Genomic DNA, 17,256 nt, shown 5'->3' with positions numbered 1-17,256 from the left:
CCGGGGCCGAACTCTGCAACTGGTGCCACCTTCCTCCTCCTCCTCCCCCCTCCCCCCTTCCCAGTACAGGTAGCCCTAGGCCACAGGTCTGCAACCCGCAGCTCCGGAGCTGCATGTGGCTCTTTCAGCCGTATCCTGCGGCTCCCAGTCCCCTGCCATGTGCAGTCCAAAAAAAAAAAAGTGGGACTAAAAAAGTTCAACCAATCAATTCAAATATGCAGGGTAGGTGCATATCTCGCCTTGGCTCCACTCTTCAGTCAAACCCTGTTCTGCGCATGCGCCCATGTACGTGCATGCGCACACATTTTTTGCGCCTCCCAGTTTTTCCTTTTGTGAGGGAACCGGTTCCGAGTGGCTCTTTCACTGTTTCAGGTTGCTGACCCCTGACCTAGGCTTACGACCCGCAACAGACCCAGAATTACTGTTGTTCAGTGAGACATTTGTTAAGTGAGCCTTGCCCCATTTTACGAGCGCCACAGTTGTTAAGTGAATCACTGCAGTTGTTAAGTTAGCAATATATATTTTTTGTTAAGTGAATTTGGCTTCCCCAACTGACTTGGGTTGTTAGGAGGTGGCAAAAGGGGATCATCTGACCCCAGGACACTGAGACCGGTCGTATGAGTCAGTTGCCAAGCCTCTAAAATTTGATCATGTGACCCTGGGGATGCCACAATGCAAGTGTGAAAAACAGCCATAAGTCACTTTTTTCAGTGCCATCATAACTACAAACGGTCGCTAAATGAACTGTTATAAGTCGAAGACTCCCTGTAGAACCCAGGCCGCAGAGGTGGGGAACCTTGGCTCGGGAATTCTGGGAGTTGAAGTCCACAAGTACAGCTGGCTCGGGAATTCTGGGAATTGAAGTCCACAAGCACGGCTGGCTCGGGAATTCTGGGAGTTGAAGTCCACAAGTCATAAAAGAGCCCAGGTTCCCCACCCCTGTACCAGGGGGTTCTCTCAGCTGTTTCAAACTGGGGCAGACCCACAGCAACACAGCCAGCTGGGGACTTTTGCTCCGTGCCCAGAAAGGCCTGGAGGATTTGGGGCAGGATCTGGGCAGGCTCAGCTGTTGTTGTTAGCTGCGAAGTCGTGTCCGACCCATCGCGACCCTATGGACAACGTTCCTCCAGGCCTTCCTGTCCTCCACCATCTTCTGGAGTCCATTTAGGCTGATGCCTCCTGCTTCAGGGACTCCATCCAGCCACCTCGTTCTCTTGAGGCTCAGCTGAGACCCACACAAAGGCTTGGCCAGCCAGGAGGGGGCCAGGCAATCATGCATTGCACCTCTGGCCAGGAGGGACGTGCCAGCCAGCCACGTAACAGCACAGGCACCGCTTCGTAGGCTGGCACCCCTGGCAGGGGGGCTGCCCACCTTGAGCCCCTGGCATGGCTTAGAGGCGGCCAGCCAGGGCACGGTGCGGGATGGGCAGATCTGGAGAGAGCCAGTTGGGGAAGGGGCCGCAGGCAGAGACCCTTTCTCCGGGCTGGATTTGGCAGCGCTTGACAAGGCTGTAGGTCAGTAGAGGCTGTTCCTCGACTTAAAACAGTTCATTTACGGACCGTTCAGACTTACAACGGCAACCGGTGACCGTTTTTCACACTTGACTGTTGCATCATGCCCGTGGCCACGTCAGCAAAATTCAGACGCTAGGCAACTGACTCCCATTTACGACGGTCACAGTGTCCCCCTTTTGTGACTTTCCCAGCCAGTGGGAAGGCCGGATTCACTTAACAGCCATGTTACCGATTTAACAACAGTGGCAAGGAAGGTCATAAAACGGAGCAAAATTCACTTCCCAGATGTCTCGCTTAGCAACAGAAATGTTGGGCTCCATTAGGAATATTTCTCAATCTGAGCAACTTTCAGAAGCGTGGACTTCAACTCCCAGAGTTCCCCAGCCAGCCAGCACAGAGCACACTGAGGCCTCGGTCTGAGGTCTGAATTTGCACCCAGGGCTGCTCTGAGCCAGAGAGGAGAGCCGAGATCAAACCAAGAGATGTTCTTCCCAGTTGCCACAGCCGGATCCCTCTGTTCTGAAGCCATCCTACTCTGTCTGGCTGTTGTTGCTGGGTGCAGGGCACAAGGGGAAGGGGCAGAAGCACGGATGCCAGCCTGTCCCCTCCCACGGCCCCCTTTAATGAATTCTCCCCCCTCCCCCCACATCGGCCTTGCAAAGGGTTAATGGCCGGGCAGGCAGCCAAGAGTCCCGTCTTCCTGCGACAGCATTATTTATAGCTGGCTCATGGCGGTGACTGCGTTCCCCATCTGGGCTGGAGGCTCCGTGCCACCCTTGCATCAGGACACAGCCCGGCCAGGCGTGACTCAGGGAAAAGCACACGGGGAGGGGAGGGGAGGGGAGAGGAAGGGGGGAGGGGGCAGCCTATCTTTAGATGGCAGCCACAGGAGGGAGCCCTGGCAGCTGGCAGGGGGGGAGGGAGAGAGAGAGGGAGAGAAAGAGAGGAGAGGGAGAAATAGACAAAGAGAAAGAGAGGGAGAGAGAGAGAGAAAAAGAGTGAGAAAGAGAAGAGAGAAAAGAGAAAAAGAGAGAGGGGAAGGAAAAATAAGACAAAGAGAAAGAGAGGGAGAGAAAGAGAGAGAGAGGAAAGAGAGAGACAGAAAGAGAGGGAAAGAAAAAGAGAAGGAGAAAGAGGGGAAGAGAGAGAAAGAGAAAGAGGGAGAGAAATAGAGAGAAAAAAGAAGGAAAAAGAGAGACACAGAGAGAGAGAGAGAGAGAGAGACAGAGACAGAGAGACACACACAGAGAGAAAGAGAGAGAGAGATAGAGACAGAGACAGAGAGAATGAATGAATGAATGAATGAATGAATGAATGAATGGTCCAGCCAACATGTCTTGCGCTAGCCCTGACGTGCCAGACAGACTTGTGTGTGTGTGTCTGTGTGTGAAAGAGAGAGAAAGAGAGGCTGATGCAATTGAAGAATCTTGCACCGGCACAGATGTGCAGGCAGATGTGTGTGTCTTGCCCTAGCAGATGTGCCAGGCTGACACGCCAAAGTGTGTGCAATTTTAAAAAAAATATTTTTATTGACTTTAAAAAAGCTGAATGTTCTTTACACTTTGGGAACTGTAAGCCATCCAGGGACATTGACTGAGATGGGCAGCTACAGAAAGTCAATAGATGAAACAGTGACTTATGACCGGTTTTCACACTTACGACCCTTGAGGGATCCCCACAGTCACAGGATCAAAATGGGGGGGGCGCCTTGGCAACTGACCCGTATTTACGATGGTTGCCGTGTCCTGGGCTCATGCAATCCCCTTTAGCCATGTCCTGACAAGCAAAGTCAACGGGGAGAGCCTGACCCACTTAACAGCCGTGTTACTGACTTAACAACTGCAGTGATTCGCTTAAGAACTGTGGCAAGAAAGGGCGCAAACATATAGGGAACGGTTGCTGGAATTGGGTATGTCTAGTTTAACAAAGAGAAGGGTGAGGGGTGACATGATAGCAGGGTTCCAGTATCTCAGGGCCTGCCCCAAAGAAGAGGGAGTCAAGCTATTCTCCAAAGCCTCTGAAGAAGGCAGGACGAGAAGCAACAGATGGAAACTAATCAAGGAGAGAAGCAACCTGGAACTAAGGAGAAACTTCCTGACAGCGAGAACAATTAACCAGTGGAACTCCTTGCCTCCAGAAGCATTGAAGGCTCCAACACTGGAAGTTTTTAAGAGGAGACTAGACAGCCATTTGCCTGAAATGGGATAGGGTTTCCTGCCTGAGCAGGGGGTTGGACTAGATGACCTCCAAGGTCCCTTCCAACTTCTTCTTATTGTTGTTGTTGTTATTATTATTATTATTATTATCATCATCATCATCATCATCATCATCATTATTAAAATGGGGCAACACTCACTTAACAACTGTCTTGCTTTTCAACAGAAAACATTGGGCTCAATTGTGGCCGTAAGCCGAGGACTGCCTGTATCTGCAGGGAACAACCCTGACGTGGCAGCCTGGTACCCAGGCCATGTTGCAACCAGCCCCTCTGGCCACGCAAATGCAAGGGAGCTCCGTCAGCCCCACAGGAAGACAAAGGTGCTGGGGGGGGGGAGAACAGGGGCAGGCTTGCCAGGGCCTGCCCCACGCGGGAGCTGCTGCTGTGGAGAGGGGCGTGGGCAAAATTCCAGCAACAGAGAAACACAGCAGCTGCTTGGGCTGTCGGGACCCCCTTTCCAAGGCCTGCCGAAGAGCTAAGAGGGCAGGAAGCCAGGGGGGAAACAGCTGGGTTGGGAGACTGAGCAGACCCCCCCCCGCCCGGAAGGACAGGCAGGCGAGGCCCCCCCCTCCTTGCCAGTCAGGAAAGGTCAGTCCAGGAAGCCGAGCTTGTGCTTCCTTGGGGCACCCCAGATTGCAAAGCCCATCCTTCTCCTCCTGTTCTCGCTGGCTGGAGTCTGGGGTGGGGGTGGGGGTGGCAGAACGGCTGCCCTGCCCATCTTGGCTGAGGAAGGGGGGGCAGGAGAGACCCCTGGTGCCTCTTTTTTCTCCATCGCTGGAAGTTTTTAAGAAGAGATTGGACAACCGTTTGTCTGAATGGGTCTCCTGCTTGAGCAGGAGGCGGGTAGGGGGGGGTTGGACTAGAAGACCTCCCGGGTCCCTTCCAGCTCTGTTATTCCGTTTCCTGCCAGCCCTCCCTCCCTCCTTCCCTCCCAAGCATCCTTAGCAAGAACAGGCCGGAAAAAACAGGAGCAGAACCAGCCCCACGTGCTGCTTTGCGGCTGGCAACCTCGGGAGCCTTCCCGTAACATTCCCAGGCTGACTCAGAAGCTCATGAAAACCCACCCCTGGCCAGCGAGGAAGGCCGTAAGGAATCAAAGCAGCTATACAAATAACTCTCTCCAAATGCAAAAGTGGAAAGAGGAGAGAGAGAGAGAGAGAGAGAGATTCCATCCTGGGCATTTGAAGAGAAGCTAGAGAAGGAAAAACAAAACACACACAAAAACTCCACTTGGCTTCTTGTAATATTTTTCAAACCGCAACCGAAGCCGCCCCTGCCTTGGGCTAAATCGTCCCCCTCCCCTTTTTTTAGCAGAAGCCGTCGGACGTTTCCAAGGAGCTTGCACGAGGGAGGGAGGCTGGCGCACGGCTGGGAAAACGTTTGCTTTTAAAAGTCCAATTTGCAGAGCAGCCTCGAAAATCCAGAGCAAGCTAAAGCTGGCCCCGTAATAACAGGCCTTTGGGAGTAAACTGGCATTTATGATGGCCACTAAATGGGTGTTGTGAGCAGAAGGGTCCTGCACCGGTTGGCGTTCAGTTGTTCAGGGCTGGGTTTTGGCAGAGCCGCAAACTCAAAACAGTCAACAAACAAAGGCAACTGCACACCCAACCTGCCCCCCCCGTGCCCAAGTCTTTTTAAAAGGGGCCGCCACCCGCACAGGATGAAATGGGCTGGCGAAGCTTGTGGATACACCCTGCTGATGCCATCTTGGGTTGGGTGAATCAAGCTGGCCCATCGCCATAACCTGGTTTAATGCTCTGGGCACAGCGTCAGCCACGAAGCCCCTCTTCCGAGCAGGGAACTCCAGAAGCTGCCTGAGACTTAGAAAGGTGGTTTGATCGAGCAATCATGGTGAAAATGGACATCTCTATCCTGAGAAAGTTGACTTTATCTAACAATCGGGGTTACGGTACCCCCTATCCTAAGAAAAGGGATTTCATTTAGCAATCTGGCTTGAAATTGACACCTCTCTGATTCTGAAAAAAAGGGATTTTATCTAGCAATCAGGGCTGAAATTGACACCTCTCTGATTCTGAAAAAGGTGATTTTATCCAGCAATCAGGGCTGAAATTGACACCTCTCTGATTCTGAAAAAAGGTGATTTTATCCAGCAATCAGGGCTGAAATTGACACCTCTCTGATTCTGAAAAAGGTGATTTTATCCAGCAATCAGGGCTGAAATTGACACCTCTCTGATTCTGAAAAAGGTGATTTTATCTAGCAATCAGGGCTGAAATTGACACCTCTCTGATTCTGAAAAAGGTGATTTTATCCAGCAATCAGGGCTGAAATTGACACCTCTCTGATTCTGAAAAAGGTGATTTTATCCAGCAATCAGGGCTGAAATTGACACCTCTCTGATTCTGAAAAAGGTGATTTTATCCAGCAATCAGGGCTGAAATTGACACCTCTCTGATTCTGAAAAAGGTGATTTTATCTAGCAATCAGGGCTGAAATTGACACCTCTCTGATTCTGAAAAAGGTGATTTTATCTAGCAATCAGGGCTGAAATTGACACCTCTCTGATTCTGAAAAAGGTGATTTTATCTAGCAATCAGGGCTGAAATTGACACCTCTCTGATTCTGAAAAAGGTGATTTTATCCAGCAATCAGGGCTGAAATTGACACCTCTCTGATTCTGAAAAAGGTGATTTTATCTAGCAATCAGGGCTGAAATTGACACTCTCTGATTCTGAAAAAGGTGATTTTATCCAGCAATCAGGGCTGAAATTGACCCCTCTCTGATTCTGAAAAAGGTGATTTTATCCAGCAATCAGGGCTGAAATTGACACCTCTCTGATTCTGAAAAAAGGTGATTTTATCCAGCAATCAGGGCTGAAATTGGCACACCATCTTACAGTTTTTCCCTGGGCACATTCTTGATTGCCATTTTGCTTTGTCAAACTGAGGGGTGCCTATGAAGCTCTGCCAGGAGCCTCCCCCTAAAATGCTGGGCAGGACGCTTCCGATGACAATGGGGTGAGCAAAGGAGGGGGGGGCAGCAAGGCCAGGGGTCCATCCACTTGTAAATCCAGACTCTCTCTTCGCGTCCCTCCTCCCAGTCCCCCCCCCTGTGGCAATCCAACTTTGAAGAGAGGAAATTCCTTGTGGGTCAGGGGGCTAGAGGGAGGGGGCGACTTCCACAGTCCTAGCCCCACTTAAAATATTTACCATTTGCTGCTCCACGCTCGTTGTCCAAAATAGCCTCTCCTCTCTGTGCTATATTCCTAATAATTACAATTTATTCAAAAATGGATACACTGTCAATTTGGAAACTTTGTATAACCCAAAAAGGAAATTTAAAATAAACACCATCCGTAGAAGGGGAAAAAAAAATCTTTGCAGGGCTAAGGGGGGGGGAGGGGGAAAGAAGCATTCACGACAACTATGGGAGGTTTGCACTTAGCCCCCCCCTCCCCAGTGCAGAAACGATGGGTGAAGGTGACAGGACATTGCAGAGATAGCTAAATTAAATTATTTGGTTCGGGAAAAGACAGTATTTACATTCATGGCTGACTGGCAACGCCTTAGAGATGTTTTGCATCAAACAGACCAAAAGAAAAAAAAATGAACTTGTGGTTTTGAAAATTAGAAAAAAAAAAACACCTCCTAGACACCGGAACAAAACGGCTTTCAAATTGTAACTACAAGAGCTTGCTTAGTGACCGTCCAAAGTTACAACAGCCACGAAAAAGGGGGCTTATGGCTGTTTTTTCAGCATCCCCACGGCCACGGGATTTACATTCAGACGCTGGGGAACCGGGTTCGGGTCTCGGTGTCCCCGGGGGTGTCACGTGATCCCCTCTGAGGACCTTCCGACAAGAAAAGTCAACAGGAGGGAGAGCCAGATTCTCTTAACAACCAGGTTACTAATTCGCTTAACAAATGTGGCAAGAAGAGTCATAAAATGGGGCCAAAGTGACTTAACCAATTTCTCACTTAGCAACATAAATTCTGGGCTCCAACTGTGGCCACTTTAAAACTGGTGGACTTCAACTCCCAGAATTCCCCAGCCAGCCATGCTGGCTGGGGAATTCTGGGAGTTGAAGTCCACCAAGTAGCCAAGGTTGGATACCCCTGATCTACTAGGTTGGAAACTTCTCCCGGAGCAACTGTGGTGAATTCTCCCTGCCTACCTCTAGTCCAGCTCACCGTTGTGCTTCTAAAGATTTGGTGGGCGGAAGCCGGGCTGGAGAGACCAACTCCTGACACCCACAGCAGACAAGACACAGCCTCACGAAAAGAACACCGCAATAAAATAAATAAAATAAAATAAACAAAGCAAGAAGGAAGTGGTGCGTCTTCGCCACATTCTTCCTTGCAACTGTTGTCAGCCACAAGACGTTAAGAGCCCCCGTGTCGCCTCATCTAAATAAATCCCAAAACTCTGCTGCCTAAAAGCATCGATCTTTCCTCCCACCTTGTGGGTAGTCCTCCAGTTACAGCCACTCATTTAGTGACCTTTCTTTCAAAGTTCCAACAGCGCTTTAAAAAAAGTGACTTAGGATCGTTTTTCACACTGCAGCATCCCCGGGGTCCAAATCTGGACGCTTAGCAACGGAGAAAAACTCACTTAGCAACTATCTTGCTTAACGGTGAAAAGTTTGGCCTCAGTTGCCGTCGTACGTCGAGGACTGCACGCCGGTTTTTGCCTTCAGCAACGCACGAAGAGAGTCGCCGTGAATGCGTGAAGCAGCACTACCTTTAATTAAAGGAGGTCCTCATTTAGTGACCACAATTGGAACTTGGTTGATAAGTGACCCCCTGCTCACTTAGCAGGGGCCGCAAAGGGAAACCATGATGGTGCTTGCAATCAGTTTTCTTTTGCTTTAGAGACCTGTAATGGTCGTAAATGTGAGGACTGGTCACAAAGTTGATTTTTTTTATCACTGTCGTAACTGAATGGTCGCTAAGTGAGCACCTGCCTGTAACTTAAAATCAGGGCTGCTGGCTTGCAAGTTTTCAACCTAACGAGGTTTGTTCAAAGGCCTCAGCTTTTTAATAACCATCTCCATAAGCTGCCGTGTCTTTCTAACCAACTTAATTTATTTCAAAAATATCTGAGAAAATGCAGGCATTTCCAGCTCCCTCTTGGCCATCCCTTTCTATGCCAGCACAGGCACTCCTCAGCTTACGACCAAAATGGGGGTTGGAACTTCTATTGCTAACTGATGCAGCCGTTCAGTGAGTTGTGCCCCCTTATTTTAAAACCTATTTTGTCACGGCTGCTAAGCGAATCGGGCAGTTGTTAACTGAATCCGGCTTCCCTCCACTGACTATGCTTGAGGGAGGGAAGGTTGCCAATGGGGATCCCATGACCCCGGGACACTGCGACTGTTATAATTATAATAATTATAAACCATGTGCTGGTTGCCAAGCACCCACATTTTGATCATGTGACCCTGGGGAGGCAGCAATGGTCATAAGCATGATAAAAGTCACTTTTTTTCCAGCAGTGTGGTGACTCTGAATGGTCATTAAACAGACAGTTGCAAGATGAGGACCAGCTATACGCTCTTTAAGCACGCAAAACCAAGGTGAGCTTGCAAACATCCATTCTGCCCATCATCTTACAGAACCAAGATGAGAAATAACTTTATTCCGGTCAAAGAAGAAATCCTACCTTCACGTCCATTACTTGAACAAAAAGTCCCCCCCCCCAAAAAAAAATCAAGGAAAAAAAACCCTATATAAAACTATCCTAAATACAATGCTTTTTCCCAACATATTGGTTAAAACAACAACATTGTCTCTTGGGAAAGAAAGTCCAATAAAAAAATGAAGCCAGCTCTTGTCTGCTCAAGATTACAAATAACCACAATAAAAATGTGACAGGGAAAAGATTTTCAGCTCTGTGTTCAAAGAATTGTGGTGCGCCACCAGCCCAGGTGACGCACAATCCAACTGAAACACATACACACACACAGACACACCCCTTTGTGGTTCTTTTAGCATATGCACAAACAGGCGCGGGAACAGCTGCAAACTGGGATCCTCGCTCAGGACAAAGTCCACACTGGGATAAACAAAGCTTACTGTCGCATCATGGCCTGTATGATAGGCAGGGAGAAAGAAGCTACAGGTGGTCCTTGACTTACAATGGGTTGCTTAGCAACCATTTGAAATTAAGACAAATCTCCCTGGGGGGCCTTTATGACCTGGATTTGAAATTCTGACAGCCGGGGATGCCCCCCTTCGCCCCCCCATGGTTATATAGCTGCATTTACAGTCATTTAAAGCACATTTTACGTTGTTTTTCAGTTTTCAGCAAAACCGGCAAACATCAAACCATTGGTTTATTTAAGGACTCTGGCGTTCGCTTAATGACCGCCACAAAAAAGGACGTAAAACCAGGTGGGGTACCCTATGTATGACTGTCACAAGCTACAACCGTGATAGGCAACCTCCATTAAGTGATAGTCTCCGACTATTTTCACACCAGCTAAATGCACTCTAATGCAGGGATTTTTTTTAAAAAAAAATTCAGGTAGTCCTCGACTTATGACCACAATTGAGTCCAACATTTCCATCGCTAAGTAGTTGTTAAGTGAGTTTTGCCCTATTTTATGACTTGGCTTGCCCCATTGACTATTGTTCAGCAGAAGGTTGCCAAAGGGGATCGGGTGACACACACACACCCCCATGGAACCTGTGACCGTCGTAAATATGAAACCAGTGGCCAGGTGTCTGAATTTTGGTCACATGACCACGGGGATGCTGCAATGGTCGTAAGTGTGAAAAAGAGTCACAAGTCACGTTTTTCAGTGGCTGCTGTAATTTTGAATGGTCACTAATTGGTCACTAAATTTTGAATGGTCACTAAACAAATGTTTTTAAGTCAAGAATTACCTATACTTTTCTCCAGTGCCATTGTAAGTTAGAATGGCTGTTAAATGGTCAGTCATAAATTGAGGAGTACCTGTAAGGCCACACCTGGAATAGCTGCATCCAGTTTTGGTCACCACATTACAGAAAAGGTGTTGAGACTTTGGGAAAAGTGCAAAGAAGAACAACTAGGCCAGGGGTGGGCAACCTGGGTTCTTTTATGACTGGTGGACTTCAACTCCCAGAATTCCTAAGCCAGCCATGCTGAGGGGAAAGGGAGAGGTTCCAAGCTGAGCCAGGCTGGCTCAGGAATTCTGGGAGTTGAAGTCCATGAGTCATGAAGGGGCCACAGTTCCCTCATGATGGCTCAGGAATTCTGGGAGTTGAAGTCCACGAGTCATGAAGGGGCCACAGTTCCCCCATGCTGGCTCAGGAATTCTGGGAGTTGAAGTCCACAAGTCATGAAGGGACCATAGTTCCCTCATGCTGGCTCAGGAATTCTGGGAATTGAAATCCACAAGTCCTGAAGGGGCCACAGTTCCCTCATGCTGGCTGAGGAATTCTGGGAGTTGAAGTCCACGAGTCATAAAACAGCCAAAGTTGCCTACATATGAAGAACAGTTGCAGGATTTGGGAATGGCCAGTCTAGAGAAAAGAAGGACATGATAGCAGTGTTCCAATATTTGAGATTTTGCCACAAAGATGAAGAGATCAACTTATTTTCTAAAGCACCTGAAGGCAGGAGAAGAAGCAACGGATGGAAACCAGTCAAGGACAGAAGCAACCTGGAACTAAGGAGAAACTTCCTAACAGTGAGAACAATTAACCGGTGGAACAGCTTGCCACCAGAAGTTGTGGGTGCCCTGGAGGTTTTCAAGAAAAGACTGGACAGCCACCTGTCTGAAATGGCCAGGGTCTCCTGCATGAGCAGGGGGTTGGATTACCTCCACGGTTCCTTCCAGATCTATTCTGATTGAAGTCGTGCTGTATTACGGCTTAGCATTCACACAACATGAAAAATCCAAGCACTTGCAGGACACAACGAGAGTTGCCTCCTTCCTACACCATTTCACTTCGCTAACACGCTTTGCAAGCCCAGCAGTGACTAAATTTGCACAGTGCATCCCAGCTACACAACAGCAGGGAAGGAAAGTTAGAAAACTTCCTCTATCGGTTTATTTCAAAGGATTTTATTTATTTTATCCTGCCTATCGAAGAGAACAATTACGGGGAACAGTTACTGTCCTCCAATATTTGAGGAGCTGTCATAGAGAAGGGGGTGGGGCGTGGGTCAACCTAGTCTCCAAAGCAAGAGAAGAAACAACGGATGGAAACTCATCAAGGAGAAAAGCAACCTGGAACTAAGGAGAAACTTCCTAACAGTGAGGACAATCAGCCAGCGGAACAGCTTGCCACCAGAAGTTGTGGCTGCTCCATTGCCGGAGGTTTTTAAGAAGAGAGTGGACAGCCATTTGTCCAAATTGGTGTAGGGCCTGTATTAGAACAACTGAGGTCCCTGCACAACAGCCCTGAGATTGTAGGATTCTACGACATGGGACTTCTAGTTCCTGCAGCGAGGCGTGGAGAACGAGGAGGTTGGCAAACACAGCCCTGCCAACGTTTCCTTCGTGTTCTCACCAGGGCCTTTGCCAGCTCTGGGAGGGCGCCAGGTGGCGGCTGTAATGAGAGGGGTATAAAAACAGACCGGTTGCCGGTCTTTCTTGACCAGCTCAGCAGCTGCCAATGTCCAGCGGCCTCTTCATCTGCAGCACCAGCGGAACACGCTGTGCCCGGCTGGAAAGAGCCTTGCAGAAGAAGGGAAAACTAGCTAAGACCAGACCTGGCACTGCTCCCTCTTCTCTCCATCTCTGGTGCCCACCCCGCCCCGCCCCCATCCCAGCAGCAACCCAGGGCTTGAAGCCACTGTGTGCGTATGTGTGTGTGTGTCAACGATGCACATCACCAAAGAATCCTAGGCTCTCTGTGTGTGTGTGTGTGTGTGTCCCTTCCGGCCACTTTCCTCTCCGGTTTGGCAGCAGCTGCTGCAGCCACTTGTTGACCCCCACACTTCCAGGGGGAGGGGCTGGGCCCAGTCTGCTGCAGGGAAGGCAGGGACAAGGGGGGGGCGATGGCAGCCCCTTCTCACTCGGAAGGCATCAGCACCAGCGGAAATGCTGCAGGGTTTTCCTCTGTGTGTGTGTGTGTGTGTGTGTGACGGAGGGAGGGAGGGAGAAATGGAGGGAGAGGGAGGGAAGAGGAGGAGAGAAAGTGGAGGGGGGAGAGAAAAGGAGGGAAGAAGGGAAGGAGAGAAGGAGCTAGGGAGAGACCGAGTCTTGCGAAGCTTATTTTGGGACACCCACCCAGAGCCACAAAGAACCCCGCCCCCCTCTTCCCAGCCTCCCACAATAACTATTGGACAATCCACCCCGTGTCTCCTGATGAGTGGGGAAATCCAGCCCAAATGGTCTCCCCGGGAGAGATCCCTTCCTAAGCAGCCAGACCTCAGTAACAAAAGTTTCTCCTCCGGACCACCCTTGCTCTCCACTTTTACCTCTCCCACCCATCAAATGCTGGGGGGAGGGGAGGGTCCCATCTCACCCACTGGCAGAGAGAGGCTGGCAGCGCCAGCAGGGGAGTCACACACCCCACCCGGATCTACAGTATTCTGGGCAGGAGGAATCTCTGCTGTCTCTCAGACCTGGGAGGGGGCTGGACTAGAAGACCTCCAAAGTCCCTTTCCAGCTGTATTCTGTTCAAAGAAATCAGAGGAGGGAGATTGGGGGAGAGATGTGGTGGAGGGAACAGCTGTATTAACTCTTTCCGCTCTGAAGCTGCTCCCTCCACACAAGGCCGGGAAGCCTGAGGGTGCCTAAAAAAAGGGCTCGACAATTTTGGCCACTTTTAAGATTTGCGGATTTCGACTCCCTGAATTCCCCAGCCAGCATAGCTGGGGGTTGAAGTCCCCAAGTCTTAAAACTTGCGGAGCTCGGAGACCCCCCCCCCCAGACCCCTGGCCTAAAGAGCCAAGCTGGCTCCAGAGGATCAGGAGATTAAGACACACCGCAGGCACCCACACCCGAGGTTCTGCCAAACCCACCAAGTTGCATTAACTCAGCACGTAAGGAGGGGCAAAGGCAAGCGAGGTCCTCAACGGTTGGGGACGACTTTGGCTCCGTGCACAAGCCTGGAAAAGGTGCAGCAGAGCAGAGCAGGGCCGGTGACCGGTAGTTGGGTTTCGCCCTAAAGTTAAAATCAAAACTGCTTCCCTAAACTTCTCTTGCACAGACGAGCAGTTGCAAGGAGGTTTTCCCGGCGCGGGGGGGGGGGGGGGGGAGGCAAGAAACGCAGCCGGCCCTTCAACCCACCGGAGGAGCAGCCGACCGGCGCGGCCGGAGTCGGGAAAGCCACTAGAAGGGGGAGGGGAGTCGCCTCTCCCCGCCGGGGGGTCGCCCAGCCCGTCCCGGGAGGCTGACATTTCTGCAGCCGAAAAAGTCGTCTCGGATTCCATGGCGGAAGGTCACCCCCGGGACTCCAGCGCCAGGCAGGGCTGGAAGGGGGAGGAAGGGAGGGAAGGAGACAGGGAGGAGAAAGGACGAATGGGGGGAGGGAGGGAAGGAGAAAGAAGGAAGGAAGGAAGGAAGGAAGGAAGGAAGGAAGGAAGGAAGGAAGGAAGGAAGGAAGGAGAGAGAATGGAGGCAGGAGAGAGGAGGAAGAAATTGAAAAGAAAGAAAGAAAGAAAGAAAGAAAGAAAGAAAGAAAGAAAGAAAGAAAGAAAGAAAGAAAGAAAGAAAGAAAGAAAGGAAGGAAGGAAGGAAGGAAGGAAGGAAGGAAGGAAGGAAGGAAGGAAGGAAGGAAAAGATCGGAGGCTTGGACGGACCCCGCTCCAGGCTCCGGGGCCGCCGCCACGGAATGCCCAGCCTCGGGGGGGGGGGGGGGAGGGAGTCTTCTGCAGGCGCGCCCCGGCCCTCCCCCTTCCCTCCCTCCCCCCTCCCGCGGCCCTTCCCCAAGGCGGCGCCCGCGGGCGCCGGGACTCACAGCACGCAGAGGGCGAAGGCGCCGGCCACGCTCTCGCTGTCGCGCACCAGGAAGCTGCCGTCCCGCCCGGCCCGCGCCAGCAGCTCCTCGGCCGCCGCCCGGCTCAGGTCCTTGTGGTACCAGAGCGGCCAGCCCGGCACCGCCGGAGCCCCCGCGCCCGGGAGAGCCGGCGCCGCCGCCATGGGCAGCCGGGGCGCGCAGGGAAGGCGCTCAGCCCCGCCGGCCGCCCCCGCCTGGCCCGCAGCGCCGCATGGCCGGCCCGGAGCCCCCTCCCCGGCCGCTCAGGGCATGCCCGGCCCGGCGGCTCCTCCTCGGCGCTGCGCTCCGGACGGCACGAGGGCGCGATCCGCTCTCCGCGCGCTTCCCCTGCGCTCTGCAGCCGCCCCGAGCAGGCCTGGCCGAGGAGGAGGAGGAGGAGGAGGAGGTGGAGGAGGAGGAAGCCGCGCGGAGCCCCGGAGCCTGGCCGGCGGGGTGGGGGCGGCAGCTGGGCCGGCCGGCGCTTCCTGGGGCGGCCCCTCGGCGGGGGAGGCGGGAGCGGCTCTCGAAGGGGCGGCCCTCTGCGGGCGGGCGGGCGCCGGGTTGGCGAAGCAGCCCGGCTGGGGCTCCGCGGAGGGCCTGGCCCGAGGGGCGGGGGAGGGGCCTCCGCTTTTGTCCCGGACCCTCCTGGAAGGAGGAAGGGGAAACGAGGGTGGGGTGAGGGAGGACGGGGGGGGGGGGTTTCCCGGGGAATTGGGGCGGGGTCTTGCCCGCTCGGGGGAGGGGTCTAGCGCCAAGTCGGGCCGGGGGACTCTGGGCCTGCGCGGATCCGGCCTGCCTCGCCAAGCGGGCGCCCCCGAATCGGGGAGGGGGGGGGCAGCCTTCGCGGGAAGGGACCCGAGCCCCGCAAAGAGCCGGATTCCGACGTTGGAACCCGGATCCCCGCCTGGTTAGGGAGGAGCAGCCAGCCTCGGCTCTTGCGCCGGCGGCACTCTTGATTTGATTTGATTGATTTGATGGATTATATTTATGTGCTGCCCTTCTCCCTAAGGCAGGGGTAGGCAAGCTCGGCTCTTTTAGGACTCATGGACTTCAACTCCCAGAATTCCTGAGCCAGCTACGCTGGCTCAGGAATTCTGGGAGTTGAAGTCCATGAGTCCTAAAAGAGCCGAGCTTGCCTACCTCTGCCCTAAGGACTCTGGGCGGCTCACAACAATAAAAACTAAACAAGGACATGAAAATACAAAATTTAAAAAAGAATTAAACAGTAGATATGTTCAATACATAGGGATGCGGTGGCTCAGTGGGTTAGGAGCTGAGCCTGTCGATCAGAAGGTCGGCAGTTTGGCGGGTCGAATCCCGAGTGCCGCGTAGCAGAGTGAGCGCCTGTTACTCGTCCCAGCTTCTGCCAACCTAGCAGTTCGAAAGCACGTCAAAATGCAAGTAGAAAAAATAGGGACCGCTCCGGTGGGAAGGTAACAGCGTTCCGTGCGCCTTTGGCGTCCAGTCATGCCGGCCACATGACCACGGAGACGTCCTCGGACAAGCGCTGGCTCTTCGGCTTTGAAACGGAGATGAGCACCGGCCCCTAGAGTCGGAAACGACTAGCACGCATGTGCGGGGGAACCTTTACCTTTACCTATGTTCAATACATAGTAATGTTCAGTACACTGTTGAATATTTGGGGGGGAGCTTCTGGTCCAACCCCCTGCAGGGGCAATTCCTGTTTCTTTCGAGTTTGGATTTCCCCCCCCCACTTCCTACCTGTCGGCACTTATTTCCCCCCCCCAGGCCCTCTGGAGAATGAACCCCCCCACCCCTCTTCCCTAGGCAGCTCCCCAAAGATAGCTATTGGGGGTCCCATGCCCCCAGACCGCCACTGACCCAGCACGCTTGAGCCCCCAACCTTCCACCCCATCTTAGCTGGGACCGGCGTGGCGGCCGACCCTCTTTTTAAAAATTCTGTTGTTAAGCGAGACATTTGTGAAGTGAGTTCTGCCCACTTTGACGACCTTTCTTGCAACAGTTGCTAAGTGAATCACTGCAGTTGTTAACCTGGCAACACGGTCGTAAAGCGAATCTGGCTTCCGCGTTGACTTTGTTCGTCAGGTCGCCAAAGGGGATCACCTCACATGCCCCCGGGACACGGCGACCGTCGTAAATATGAGTCAGTTGCCAAACGTCGGAATTTTGATAACGCGACCCTGGGGATTTCAGAATGGTTGTAAGTGTGAAAAACGGTCATAACTCACTTTTTCCAGCGCCGTTGTAACTGAACAGTCACTAAGCGAATGATTATAAGTCAAGAACTACTTATAGTCCTATGACTGTACAGGTAGTCTTTGCCTTACAACAGCTCGTTTAGTGACCAAAGTTGTAACAGCACTGAAAAAGTGACTTAATTGACTTTTTCACACTTGACGATCTTTGCAGCATCTCCAATGGTCACTTGCTCAAAATTCAGACGCTTGGCAACTGACTCGCATTTACGACGGTCGCAGCATCCCGGGGGACACATGATCCCCTTTGGCGACCTTCTGACAAGCCAAGCCAATGGGGAAGCCATATTCACTTAACGACCAACTGCAATGATTCAGTTAACAACTGTGGCAAGGAGGGGCAAAATTCACTTAGCAACATAAATCCTGGGCTCAGGTGAGGTCGTCAGCCGAGGACCGCCTGTATTG

The 17,256-nt window shown here is 52.0% G+C and overlaps 1 protein-coding gene across 3 annotated transcripts in view; it reads right to left on the bottom strand.

Moving 5' to 3' along the window:
* INPPL1 (inositol polyphosphate phosphatase like 1) overlaps positions 1–14,912 on the bottom strand; it is a 61,201-nt gene extending 46,289 nt beyond the window's left edge. For all 3 annotated transcript variants that reach the window (XM_083362095.1, XM_083362097.1, XM_083362096.1), the window contains exon 1: positions 14,594–14,912. In XM_083362095.1, the coding sequence (XP_083218221.1) occupies positions 14,594–14,775 (182 nt within the window). In that variant the 5' untranslated portion in view covers positions 14,776–14,912. The remainder of the gene's footprint in view (positions 1–14,593) is intronic.
* Between the last annotated feature and the right edge of the window lie 2,344 nt (positions 14,913–17,256).

This window comes from Vipera ursinii (genome assembly GCF_947247035.1).
Source record: "Vipera ursinii genome assembly, chromosome: 4".
NCBI classification, from domain to species: Eukaryota; Metazoa; Chordata; class Lepidosauria; order Squamata; family Viperidae; genus Vipera; species Vipera ursinii.
The sequence above is the reverse complement of the archived record's forward strand: the minus strand, read 5'-3'. Positions and strand labels throughout refer to the sequence as shown.